The sequence below is a fragment of the Aristolochia californica genome, unplaced genomic scaffold (genome assembly GCF_029961685.1).
Source record: "Aristolochia californica isolate CCGP_79_NKW_82.1479 unplaced genomic scaffold, dmAriCali1.0.hap1 SCAF_13, whole genome shotgun sequence".
NCBI classification, from domain to species: Eukaryota; Viridiplantae; Streptophyta; class Magnoliopsida; order Piperales; family Aristolochiaceae; genus Aristolochia; species Aristolochia californica.
The window spans coordinates 25,000,325-25,014,085 of record NW_027181804.1 but is presented as its reverse complement, the minus strand read 5'-3'; the positions used below and the strand labels follow the sequence as shown (position 1 = coordinate 25,014,085).

The 13,761-nt window shown below is 35.3% G+C and overlaps 1 protein-coding gene across 2 annotated transcripts; it reads left to right on the top strand.

The window, feature by feature from the left end:
• Positions 1-7,821: 7,821 nt before the first annotated feature.
• LOC137948020 (uncharacterized) lies at positions 7,822-12,255 on the top strand. 2 transcript variants are annotated; one of them, XM_068793924.1, is made up of 6 exons: positions 7,822-8,589; positions 8,714-8,876; positions 8,997-9,173; positions 9,258-9,341; positions 11,107-11,188; positions 11,398-12,255. In XM_068793924.1, exons 1-6 carry the CDS (start codon positions 8,204-8,206, stop codon positions 11,835-11,837), a joined length of 1,332 nt encoding a protein of 443 aa, XP_068650025.1. In that variant the 5' UTR covers positions 7,822-8,203; the 3' UTR covers positions 11,838-12,255. The 2 variants fall into 2 exon arrangements, with proteins under 2 accessions (XP_068650025.1, XP_068650026.1); XM_068793925.1 differs by having other exon boundaries at positions 7,823-8,442.
• The last annotated feature ends 1,506 nt before the right edge of the window (positions 12,256-13,761 follow it).

Here is a 13,761-nt window from a genome sequence, read left to right as displayed (position 1 = left end):
CTCTTCATTTTTCTTCTCCAAGTCAACTTATCGAGCTGCACCGATGGCTCCTAAATTCCAAATTGTAACAAGGGTGCACCAAGACCCATCCCCTTCTCATAACTAATTCATACACTCATCACTTGATCATATCTAGCGCTATAGTTGGGCTATACACCTACATCTTGGGCCTCCTAGACTAAATTGTCTATCTGTCCTGTTAAAGTTGTATAAAATAATCAATAATTTGTCTAAATTTAAGTATAAAAATAAATAAACCATGAAAACATATAATACTAACATGGGAACCACTAGTCTCCTCAGATGCCTATCCACTACCCTATCTAAAGTGGGTGTTTTTGAAAGAAAAAAAAATCATCTTTTTAACCTCACACTCCAAATGTAATATTACATTTAGTTAGATTACAAAATATTGTAACAAAATAAAAAAATATCAGCAATATTGCACATACTATCTCATAGCACGCTTGCTTGAATGACTCTGACCCACATGTATGCCAAATGTTTTATTTCCGAGCATTTTCAAAGTGATCTTTAATCTTCTCATACATTTAAAAAAAATGAATATGAGTCACAAATAATTATAGAAAAATTGTTAGTATTATAAATACAAAAAATAAATAAAATGCCTAAAAATTATCATGTGATCATCTTGGGAACACCCAGGAAATGATGTTGAATTGCCTCTTCCAAATCCCCAAATAGTCAGAACCACTTGTATTGTTCAGAGCGATGATCCCTAAAATATATAATTGCACCTAAAAATTTCTCATTATAACAATCCACTACAAATTTGTCCTACTTTAGCCAATAGAACAACACAAGATAAATTACATGTACCATCATGCATTAAACATAGCATAAATAATTAATAAAGTAAAATAAATAAAATAGAATGACCTGGATCATGTCAAACATGTTTGAAATTTTTTTATCTTTATAAGATTTGAATTTTATTACCTTCTCGGTGAATGCCTCCTAAGAATTGCATTGATGAACCTGGTAAACTCACTGCTAAGTAAATCTAATGAGCATCTATAGTCCATTGAAATAGTGATATGGAACCTAGTCCTCCCTTCTTCCTAATAGTCTTCTCAATGTCCAAAACCCTTTAAGGGTCACACCCTCAACTCTCTGAGGGATGTGGTGTAGATGGCTGAGATATGAAAGGCTCTAATGATTTATCTTTTACAAATATACGATATCAGTAATTTACGCCTTTCTAGTTAACAAAATAAATGTTACAAAAGTGACTACCACACGCTATCAAATGATCTCAACACTAGCATCATGGCTTAGGCAAATACATGCCTCCATCTATGAACGAGGGGGCAACTCTGACTTTGATAGTCGTGCCTCAGGTTACTAACAGTGATGTTACTGAAGAGACTGTTGAGATCACACAATTAATTAATATAATTAGACTACACATTAAATAAAATAAAATGATATAAATTACCTATTATCAAGATTAATAATTATAATATTACATGTACATCTAACATGCGTCATCCCCAAATTAAGCTTCATCTTACCCAATTTCTTTTTTTGTATCCCTGTCTTCTTGTTCAACATCCTCTTCTTCTCTGACTTCATCTTCATCTTCTTTCCATTTGTCCTCTTCTTCTTCCTCTTCCTCATCTTCTTCTATTTCATAGTTCTCTTATCACTGGTCATCTTCATCAACAATAAAATTATGTCTTGGTTGTTTTGCTTGTGTTCAAGTAGTTACTCCTCGGATGAGCTCTGATGTAGGCTTTGGTGGAATATTGTTCCTGATCAACACTACCTCTTCATCATCTTGTTGTCAGTATAAAGCTATCGAGAGGACAAGTCCAACTAGTAAGTCTTTAGGTCCTTAGTGTTGGAATTTTGTTGCTCCAAAATATCATACACATTTCGATTTACCATTCTTTATACTATAGTCTACGGACAACTAAGAACATTTAAGGACATATTGATGGTAGTGAACTGCTCATCCATCTTAATGTCATGTCTTCAATTACTTACATCAAACTATTTACATTTAAGCACATACAAAAGATTCTTGTACAAATAGCATGACTCTATGATATCAATTACCAACCCATAATAGTCGAGATCATTATCTTCATAATACCCCTTAACCACAACAATGTGATCACAATGACCACAAACAACAAAACTATCATTTATTTTTTAAACCCTAGGATTAGTATATGACATACCTTATTTTTTAACCACTCGGGAAACAATGCATCATGTTGTATGTCAACATTTGTTACTCCCTCACGAGTAAGAAGCCCTTTATATTGGTTATTCATCACACAACAAGTATGTATTAAATACAAAATCCTATACATAGATACAAGTTCATGGATTGAGGTAAATTGCTAACAGAGATATTCTTTGATCTCTTTACAATTAGATAATACAACTTAAAATCATCTTCTTATATTTGAACGGGGCCATCTCCAATTCTAATTTACCACCCAACTTGCATATTGTGTGAGAAATTTGACAATTTATCCTTCACACACCTAGGATCCCCATCGTAATTTTGATTGAGTCGATTGAATCTATTTTATACGCCATCCAATTATAATGAGCAGAAAATTAATATTTCACTATCAATATATGCTTCAACAATGGAGCATTCAGGTCAAGTTTTATTTCATATTGTGCTTTTTAGTGTAGAAACCTATTTGCATTAAACTAGTTAGGACATACGTGACATATGACTTATGCAACTTTACGATAATTCATTGTTAATTACCTTTCTATTGGGTACATATTGTACTAGACCATACAATAATGCCTCTTGTGGTAGGTGAATCGCTAGATGCACCATAACATCAAAGAATGTGAGTGAATTTTTTTGTTCCAATTGACATAATATCATATAAATGGCACTTTGTAACATTTTCAAGTCATTAACCTTTAGCGTCTTGGAGAGTAGTTCCTTGAAAAATAAATCAAACTAGACAAAAAGAGTCATTACGTTCTTTGGCAGATAATTAGCACACAATAAGACAAGGAGCAACAGTTGCAACATCACATGGCAATCATGAGTTTTAATGTCGGAAAGATAGGGACTAATTTCCTAACACATCACACTATGAAGCATAGCCATCTGTGAACTTGACTGTACAGAGCCAATCACAAATCACTCTCTTCTCGTTCAAAGACACTACATACGATTCTACATGCATTAGTGTCTTGTCACTATTCTTCGTTAAGTGCAACTCCTTTCTAATTCCATTGGCCTGACAATAGTCCTTTGATTTGTCAAGTATGTTCATATTGTCACAAATGTGTTTTTCAATGTGCATCACATTTAATTTGTGTCTCAACTTTAACTTTAACCAATAAGTCAACTAAAAGAATATTCTTCTAATTAGATTCGATGAAAGGACGTTTTCTCTTCCTATTAGTACTCATTTTTTGAAAAGACACGTGGGTATGTCTATCTGATTGTAACTCAATATGAATACTAGTTAACTGGACTGAGTGGGCTCCACGTTCCAGTTTTCCATTTAACTTATTCCTACTCCTTCGCAATGAATGATCCATTGGGAGCTCTTTCTCACTCATACGTACCGAGCATGCTAATTTTCCTTTTGTGCTCCATCCGGAGAATGAGCCATATAAAATCATTTATAGTCTATAGTAAAGCAACATGCATCTGAAACACTTCTCCTATCAATGCATCGTATGTTTGCCCTCCTTTGTGCCATAAGTCCTTCAACTCATCTACCAATGGATGCACAAGACATCTATATGGACTCAATAAGACTGAGTCACCTACTTTACTTTTATTATTTATGTTGCTTTTAATTTCGAATTTTATTGATTCGTAATAAGACTTAAAGGTAGGGGTAGAATTGGGTTTTATAACCCTAACCTATGTTAATGTTAATTACCCTATTTAAGGGGTAAGGATGGAGAAATAAAACAAGTTCGGAATTAGCATAAACTAGGGTAATTTAGGTTCCTTCTAGGCTCTCTATTCTAGGGTTCTTGGTGTGAACTCTCTTGGGGGTTTGCTGCATCCATTGGGGAGTCTTTAAGGAGATCTTGGAAGGAAAAGGAAGAGGAATTACCTTTCTCTTTCGAGCTACAAGAGGAGGTCATCTCTTTCACGAAAATTCCAGAAAGGGAGAAGGGTTGGCGTGAGCTAACCAGGAAGGAGGACGAATTCTGGTTGCTGGATTGGTGTTAACGTAAAGAGGTATTTTCTAATCTTATTCCAAGCATTAAGATTAGATTTATGTTTCTCTTTTACGTAAGGAACCAGTGCTGCATGAAATTGGAAACCCTACCTTGACGTGAGCCATAAGAAAGGGGGTTCCACATTGGGGCCTCAAGGAGCTTCCTTGACTAGCTGGGTTCATTCATAATTAAGAAAGGGAAACTCCTTTTCAAGGGGAATGAATTCAGTAAAGGGAAAGGGGTTGTTCTTGAGTCATTACAGCAAGTAAAACCCTCTTGACGTGAATCATAAAAGAGGGATTTCATATCTATGTGCTTAAACAGTCCTTTAACTTGCTGGTTGCATCTATAATTGAAAAAAGGAAAATCCTTTTCAATCCTAACGTGAAAGGAGAAGTATAAGAGAGTTCTTTTCACAAAAACGTGATAAGAAACCCTCAAACAGTGCTGGATTCATATTCAACTCGCCGAGTTACTAGATCCATGGCTAGGGACCGTAACATCTACCAATGGATGCACAAGACATCTATATCATTTCCTGACGATTTAGGACTTAGAATAAGTAACCTCGTGATGAAGTAATGGTCCTTCATACACTTTCATGGAGACAAATTGTAAGGCATCAAAATCACTAGTCCAATGTTGTATGATGTGCTCATGTTGCCAAATGGATTAAAACCATTATTGGCAAGTCCAAGACGTACATTTGTAGTTCGCTCACAAACCACATATACTCCTTGTTCAATTCACACCATGTTTACGAGTCTGTCGAATGCCTCAACGTCACATTTTCTTCAACTCACATCTCATTATGCCACCTCATGTCCATAGCTAATTCTTTAATTTTGAACAAGCATTCAAAGTGTGGATTCATTGAAAAATGACTCAATACCTTATCTAATTTCCACTTAGATTGTGACTATGCGTATCTTAACTTACCACATTGAAGACACTTGTCTATATTTGCATATTATTTTCAATACATAATACAATCGTTTTTACATGAATGTATCTTATTATAATAAAACTCTAAGTCACGCAACAAAGTTTTGACCTCATAATAATTTTGAGGAAGCATTTCATTTGAAGGTAACATTTCTTTAAAAAATGAGATTATGTTATCCATAACTTTGTTACTAATGTTACTCTGTCTTAATATGAAACAACCCAATCAGAAACTTCAACTTAGCAAAACTTTGACAATTGGAAAATAACTCTTTGTTCACATCCATGAACAATTTCATAAACTTATCAATGTCATTGGTTCCTCCTCCTGACTTTTGGCCAACTTGACTATGCACTCGTTGCCCATCAAGAACATTGACTTGTCTTACTTGTAGGTCGTGTATGAGTGTGTCAATGCCCTCATTCATACCTCCAGAGTGTTGGTCAAATTGTATCCCAAAAATTTGACCTTCATGTCTTTATCCATCATAAAACATTTCTTCCCCATTCAATGTCCATCTAGTGTAACTCGATTCCATCCCATGATGGTCTATGTCATTTTTAACCTTGTTTATCGACTTGTAATACCTATTAGCACACTTCTAACATGGGTATAATATTCATCCTCTGCTATCAGCTACAGAATGAGCCATTTGAATAAAAGCATCAATTCCTTTCCTAAACTGTTCACTAAATTTGAATACATATCCAATTATTATCCATTACTATTGGATCACACCCATGTGTTCATCAATGTTCACATCACCATTAATAACAACTTTATAATTATGATATAAGAAATAGAAAATTGAACTAATGCGAATCCAAGTTCTTGCTCACTTGAATTCATGACTCCACCTCACCCATTATGGACGCAATATTGTTTACCATTATATGGTTACAATTTAAGACAATTGATGAAATTTCAATAGCATCTCCCTACACTTCTCGGATTATGATGATATTTATTTTTTGTCCAATATACACCATATTTTGTTGCCAAAACATGGTGCACAATAGGTCAACAAATAATATAACATAATAGAGAAGACTTTCAGGGATATGCAATCAATAATAGGCAACAACCATCTTAAATCATAACATCATACAACCATAAACAACAATTTTGAGTTCCAAATTGTCCTTCAAGGTAATAAAAAAATTGTACTATTACATTCTAATGTTTGTGCACTTTTAGTATGTGTGGGTCAACAAAACCCAAACCTTATATAATACTTGAACATAATTTACAAACTCTTGAATGGGTATTCACATTCCATCCAAATAGTGCAATTCTAAAAAAAAAAAACTTTAGCATGATCTTACGACAATCGATAATGCGTTGTTATGACCTTACCGATCTCAATTTAGTGACAAGTCATCCTCAACATATACCCTATCACCTGTAGCTCGACCAATTCTTTTTTTATTATGTCAATTGGGGTATTTATTCTGCTCATGTTATGCTCATGTTTTACTCATATTTTCAATTCTTTGTCAGCTTAATTATTAGTCGCTAATGTTTATAAGTGTATGTTATATACGTTTATTAACGTGTCATGCTCATCTTTTTAATTCTTTGTCGGCCTAATTATTAGTTGTTTATGTTTATAAGTATATGCTATATATGTTTACGAGCTCATGTTAGGCTTGACTTTTCTATTTATAATCAATCTAATTAAGGGGGTTTAAAGACAATCAAGAATGTTATAAGGCTTTGTATTTATATTATGCTCTTGTTATGAGTGTCTTTTGAGGCTTGGCTAAGCACACACTTTCCTAGCCATCTCACTTGTTCTTATCACATCAACAAAGCAAATGAAGATCATACCACCCTTATCTCCGATGGGTAAATTCTTCGATAACATTGCATAATACTCAATTATAATTTATTTAAATAACATAATTAACCATAGGACAATATTCTTCATACATTCCATGCAACAAGCCTTCATACCACCTTTGGCTCTAATGTATAAAAATTCCAACTGAATGGATACCATTACATAACACTTTGAATATAATTCAAAGTAGTAAACAAAAAATTATCCACCTTGAATTAGATCTTTTACTATATTATACCCAAATCGTAATGAATTTTGATGAAATGTCTGAAACACCCGAGACACCTGACTATTGCATATATCAGATATCGGCCGATATGCCTTATATTTTGACTTAAATATTATATTTTATCCACCCAATATACCCAACAATTGACCAAAATATATTGGATTTTGTGATCAATCCAACTTGGTAGGAAGTAGGAAGTAGGAAATAGGAAGGGGAGCAGCATGCCCTTAGCCAACAAATTATTCTCGAGTCAATGAGTCGGACCACATCATCTCAGCCATCAGAGGCCGGGTCCGGTCTGTAACCACCGCGCCGAATTCCCGCGTTTTACTTTCTACGTTCAAATGTAGCGCCGGTAGAACGCAGACACGCGGCTAGGTTAAAACGTGAAAAGGGCGAACGAGGGCGCGGAGAATAGCAGCAGTGGCAGAGAAGAGTCAGCGGACCCTTCGATTCGATTCGATCAAGCGAGGGAGGTGATCCAATCCCCAAATCAGTCTCCGAATTTTGGTGAATTCTATCCTTCGCGGGCCGCAGAGTTATATTACACTGATGCTCTTGGGTTTAGATTAAGAATCATTTTGTGTTTTGTCACTTGTGATTGTCACCCCAAATCTTATTGCCACCACCTAAAGGAGCGGCGGGGAAGGGGATATGTCCCTACAGTAATCCGACTCGGACTCTTCTCTACCCTATGTTCGAATCCTTATCCGGTCCGTTCCACAATTCGCTTGTCGTCTACTCTATTCTCTCTTCTGCTGCCATATCTAATACACTCATCTCCTTCCATTTTAGCCTCCTCCTCCTTTCTTCCTCTCTTACCCGTACTATCATCGTTTAGGGTTTTGTTTTTGCTTTCTGCTTTGTTCTTTCTTTTCACTTGTTTGTTTCTTGGAACCCTCGACTCGATTTAGCTCTTGTTGCTGAATCTTTTTTCAATCGGTCGAGGGTTTCTTTTCTTTTTGGTGTTTTGGTTTCGTTGCCTGGTTCCGTAATGGCATTGGTGCTGGAGGCATTGTTGGAGATTTTGCGGAGGCCGACGGTGGGGGCTGTGTTTATGGAGTTGTTCTTGTTTCTGGGTCCGCTTTGGATTGCGGTTTTGGTTGGGCTCGTGGTGGGTTGGGTTTGGAAGCCGAAATGGGCGACTTTGGGTAGGGAGAAAGCGGACGATTCTGAAGCCACCTCCAAAGCGTGGTCGTCTTCGTGGTCTTCCTTGTTGGTTCCGGCGGACGGGTACGGGTTCGCTTCTCTGGGGTGGGGTTCGATTTCGAGCTTGAATTCATTGAAGGTGCAACTACCTGGTTGCATAACTGGATTTACTGAGGAGAGGAAAACATGCTCGGCCGTTGCCACGGCTGGTTTTGATCCTCCTTCTCGGAGGCACGTTTAGTTTTTCTGCTTTGGCATATTTTTCTTCTCATTTGACATTGAAATTCCGAAACTGAGGAACTTTTTGAGTCAATGGATACTTTTTTGTTGATTGAATGTTGGTTTTGCTGGCCAGGTTGTCGAAGTTGGCAGAGACAGAAGCGAAGGCTGTGACGATTGAGGATTTGGTTTATTTGTGCAAGCTGGTTGAAGTGAAAGATGGAGGCCCGGCGTGGATACCTATGATGGACAGGTCGATGGGTAACATGAGATATAAAGCGTGGAGAAGGGATCAACAGGTGGAGGCTGCAGCTCAATTGAATTCCACAAGTTAATTGTGTGGAGTAGAAGAAATTACTTTTCTTTGAATTTTATACCTTCTATTTGTTCAATCGAGGATGTTTTGAGCTTAAATGCAGATTGGTCCACCACAATATCGTAGCAGTACTGTCTTTGAGGATGCAACACCCGAGTTAGTCCGGGATCTTTTCTGGGATGATCAATTTCGGTCCAAATGGGATGACATGCTTATATATTCTTCAACTTTGGAGGAGTGCCCCACTACAGGAACTATGGTAGTTCAATGGATTCGAAAGGTGAGTATCAGTCATGTAATAGCCCTCCTGAATAATTTACCTGGCTATTCAGCCATCTCTTATCTTGCTTGTTGTTCTTGGCAGTTTCCATTCTTCTGCAGTGATAGAGAGTACATTATTGGCCGTAGGATTTGGGAGTCTGGGAGAAAATATTACTGCGTCACGAAGGTACTACAGCTGTTTCCAGGTCTCTTTTATGTTTCCAGCTGGTGAATTATACTACTTCTGAATTCTGATCAGGACTTGAATAAACAATGATTCGAGATATCAGATTCACAAATTTCATTATGAAGTCTTATTAAAGCTAAGAAATGGCAGAACAAATCAAAATGTGCAGAGACTTCTTTATTCTTGTGGTCCATGTTATATGTGATTCACTTCTTGCAAAGCATGAGTAGAATTCTTTTGCATTCTCCTTTTCTTTTGACTTTTTACAATTCTAGCTTATGGTTCAAAGTGTAGTAGCAGTTAATCTCTGCAGCATATCAAGCACTTGTTCATAAACAGTATTTTTGGCCTCTTAATCTTGATTGAGAATGAGTTACCGTATTGGCACCCACAGTTAAGAGTAATCCTCTTTTTTTTGGATAGCAGTATCAGGGAAGGCAGTGACTACATTTTTTTAACTGATAGACTGAGTCACTTGCTTTTTGGAGCCTTTCATATTAGATCCTACTCAGTCAATCTCTTGTGCATGTTTTAAGGCTATAACTTTATGGGATTTCATATGTCATTTCATATGTTACAGCTTCTCTTATAGGTAGAGATTTTTAGGGGTTGATTTGTTCTATGGTGTGGCTTGGTTTCTAATGTTATAAGCAGTTTAATTCTCTGTATTCTGAGTAGATTTGAGGTCTTATGACTGGTATTTTCCATGCCTTATCTAATTTAACTGTGTAATTGTCACTTAATTATTTTAGATAGTTTAGGCTGTTTGGGAGCATCTTAGTTTGCTTTTGGAGTCTATTGCACTATGGCTAAACCAAAATCATCATGCTTGTTATAAAATGGGGTCTGAAATTATTGGTACTTAAATAACTCTTATAAATGGAGACTTGAGAGTTCTCTTTGTAAAGCCCAGGATATAATGAATATTTGGTTTCCTAAATGTTGCTCATGGACCTGTAACAAGGATATGATCTGTTGTAACTGTTAGGCTCATATTAGATGCTTTACTATTTGGACTCTATTAAACTTAAGTAATTTAACTTAGCGATATATTATAGATGCTTAGTGAATTTCTTATTATAATTTAGTTGCTTGATATGACTTATTCTATAATGATTGCCTTTTTAATTTTCTTCACAAGTTAACCTTTTTGTGCTTCCTAGGTTTGATGTCTCATCTATTGCTTGAGAGTTTTTCTAGCGATTTAATTAGAATAATTTAAAGTTAATTCATGACTTACACAAGAAATAGCTATATGAGATGGAAAGTTGAAGACAAACTTGAGACGCAGATGCATGAATGAATTTATAGAAGTGCCTTCTCTTTCATATTGTATCCCATTTCCTGTGTGAGACTGGAAAGAAGATTCAGCTCTCTGAATCGATTTATTAAAGCTGCTCTTTTATATATTGAATCTCATTTTCTGTCAAGTTTTGAATATGGATCTGCCTAAGTTTTAGGAGCTAACTAAAAACCATACGTGATCTGGTACACCTGATTGGGTTGAAATTCTCTCTATTTTATCTGTACAAATGTGTCTTCCTCTTTACTGAAAATTCTTCTTGTCTGTTGTCTGCCACTCTTGCATCTTTGAGCTAATTTGTGCCTATTAGTCAATTATGGTTGAGTCAGATGTACCATCTGACATTCTTATGTTGCATGGCATTATTTTGTGTCTATTACCCTAAACCTTCATGCAAAATGCCTGGCTTAGGTTTGGTTTTTAGTTACTGATGTTGTTGTCAAATTTTTTTCCTTGCTTTAGGGTGTAAGGAGCACATCAGTTCCACGGCGTAACAAGCCTAGACGTGTTGATTTGTATTATTCAAGTTGGTGCATAAGAGCAGGTAACATCGAGTCTAACTTCGTGATGGTTTTTTTGTTGGGTCTTCCTAATCCTTCTCAGCCTATTTCTCTCCAAAGAGTATAACGAAGGAAACTATCTGTTTACATGAAGTGCCAAACACTTTTTGGTGACATTTTATATTATCAAAAATTGAAGACAATATTTTTTGTGGCAAACGTAGCTAAATTTTCCCTCTTCTCTGTGTAACAGTGGAATCGAAGAGAGGGGATGGCCAATTGACGGCATGTGAAGTGCTTCTCTTCCATTATGAAGATATGGGTATTCCATGGGAAATAGCGAAGTTGGGTGTTAGACAGGGAATGTGGGGCTGTGTCAAGAAGATAGAGCCTGGTCTACGTGCCTACCAGATTGCAAGGCAATCTGGAGCTCAACTATCTCGGAGTGCTTTCATGGCTCAAATTAACTCTAAGATCAATCCTAATTTTCTTAGATCCATGGGAACCACTAGTGATGATAACTCAGAGGTTATTGAAGCGTCTGAATCACCAGAAAAACAATTGGGCAGGAATATACCCAAGTTTCTTCTTATCGGTGGAGCTGTTGCTCTTGCCTGTACTCTTGATCGGGGGCTCTTGACAAAGGCGGTTATATTCGGAATTGCCAGAAGATTTGGAAAACTAGGGAGATGATTGTGAGTAGTGTCATATAAAAAAATGGGTTGTGTGGGAAGAGCAGCTGGCCAGACACTGGGTTTTCTTGCTTTCCCATTTTTCACACGAGACACGAGAGACAAGGATCCTGCTGTTTACTCAAATTGTACATCAGGTGACGGCGGAGGGATTCATTTGGATCTCAGTAAGAAGAGAAGATCTATATGATTGATAAAGAGCACTGGTTCACCGCGGTGTTCCCCCATCTTGTATGTATCGATCATTCTAAGATTGCATAGACTTAGATTCTTGAGTTGTTGCCAGAGCTACCTTGAATAAATTTTCCAAATATTCTTTTCATTTTCTCAATGAGAATTAGATTCGGCTGTGTGCATTGTGAAGGCTGCAAATGACAATTGTAGGCTGAACGTGCATTAATTGATCTGTGTTGGCTTTATCATGATTTACTCTGGACATCTCCTTGTTGACATGATGAAAATATTCTTTTATCAGTCTTAAGAACAAAGCTTAACTTGAAATTTTATTACAGATTTATTAAGAGTTTTCTTAGAAGTTTATCAAGTAGTTGTAGTTATCAATGTATGAAGAAAAAAATAAATTCACTAAGGCTCCCATTAGTGCCTCTTCTTGAAAATTTATATCCTTGGAAAAGTTAGAAATGTTTTTCTTATGATACATATTTCCAAGAAACTTTTAGATAGAATCGTGTTATTGACTTACTAGGAAATTACATGGAAAATTTTAGAAAATTTCAAGGAAAATTAAAAGGATATGTTAGTGTGTTTTTTCAAGGAAATAAATAAAAAATAATTATAAATTTAATACATTACCATATTTATCTGATAAATTTTTAGTAAAATAAAATGGTATATACAAAATTATCATGAAAAATTGCATTACAATAACAATTGTTAAATATTTATTCAAAAAAATTTCAAATGGTTTTTCGACCCTTCTTGGTAAAAAAACTTACCTAAAAAATTATAAGATTTTACTAGTAAGAATTTTCAGGAAACATGAGGTAGTAATGGTGCCTAGAACCATATTTCTACTAGAAATGTTTTTTTCTAGCGTTTCTTGGGAATGACTAGTATATTTCTACTAGAAATGTTTTTTTATACTAGTATATTCATATCAAGTAATATATTATAAAAAAAGAAAGAAGTATATACCTAATTCTTGTATCCAATTTTTAATTTTATTGTTAAACTCAATTGAATGACTTAAAAATAATCCTAAGTTCACAGTTTACATTTATTTTTTATCCTAAGGTTTGCACGAATTTGAGAGAGACAAGGGAGAGGGATAGACGAACTTGAAGCTAAATTACTCTAACCAGTTAAATGTATATGTGAACAATAATTAGTGGTAATCACCGAGCATAGAGGCAAAATCAAGATTTTTCATGTGGTAAAAGTTTTAAATTGATTCAAGATCAAGCATATATCGATGGAAATTATTACATTTTCATATTACCTAGATATTTTTGGATGGATGTAAAACCACCATATGTATAAGACTGATATTGGAAAGTATACCTTGTTTGTTAGAGTAAAATGTTACATTCTGAAAACTATGAAGGTTATTTTTGTTGGAGCATAACAAGTTCATAATGTTTTCCGGAGAAAAAGATAAAACATTGGGAAATATTTGTGTTTAATGTTTTTATAATGTTTCATGTATATACAATACTCAGCGATAAGTATTTCAAACAACTACAAAATCAAGATATTTCTTGTGGAAAAATTTTCAATTGATATCAAGATATTTCTTGTGGAAAATATTTTCAATTGATTTAAGATGGTAAAAATATTACATTTTTCTATCAACATGTTTTTTGGGATGGACCTGCAATTTTAACATGGTCTTAGAGTGTTAATTTAGTCCCATGTGGTTCATTAATTCAAAAGATTTGGCAATTGTTATCAGGAAAAAAAGTAGC

Bases quoted from the DNA above. Each gene is read 5' to 3' on its own strand.
- LOC137948020 (XM_068793924.1), top strand. From the start codon at position 8,204: ATGGCATTGGTGCTGGAGGCATTGTTGGAGATTTTGCGGAGGCCGACG. The intron at 8,877-8,996 runs GTGGAGGCTGCA...GCTTAAATGCAG, and splicing joins CGTGGAGAAGGGATCAACAG to ATTGGTCCACCACAATATCG. The intron at 9,342-11,106 runs GTACTACAGCTG...TCCTTGCTTTAG, and splicing joins AATATTACTGCGTCACGAAG to GGTGTAAGGAGCACATCAGT.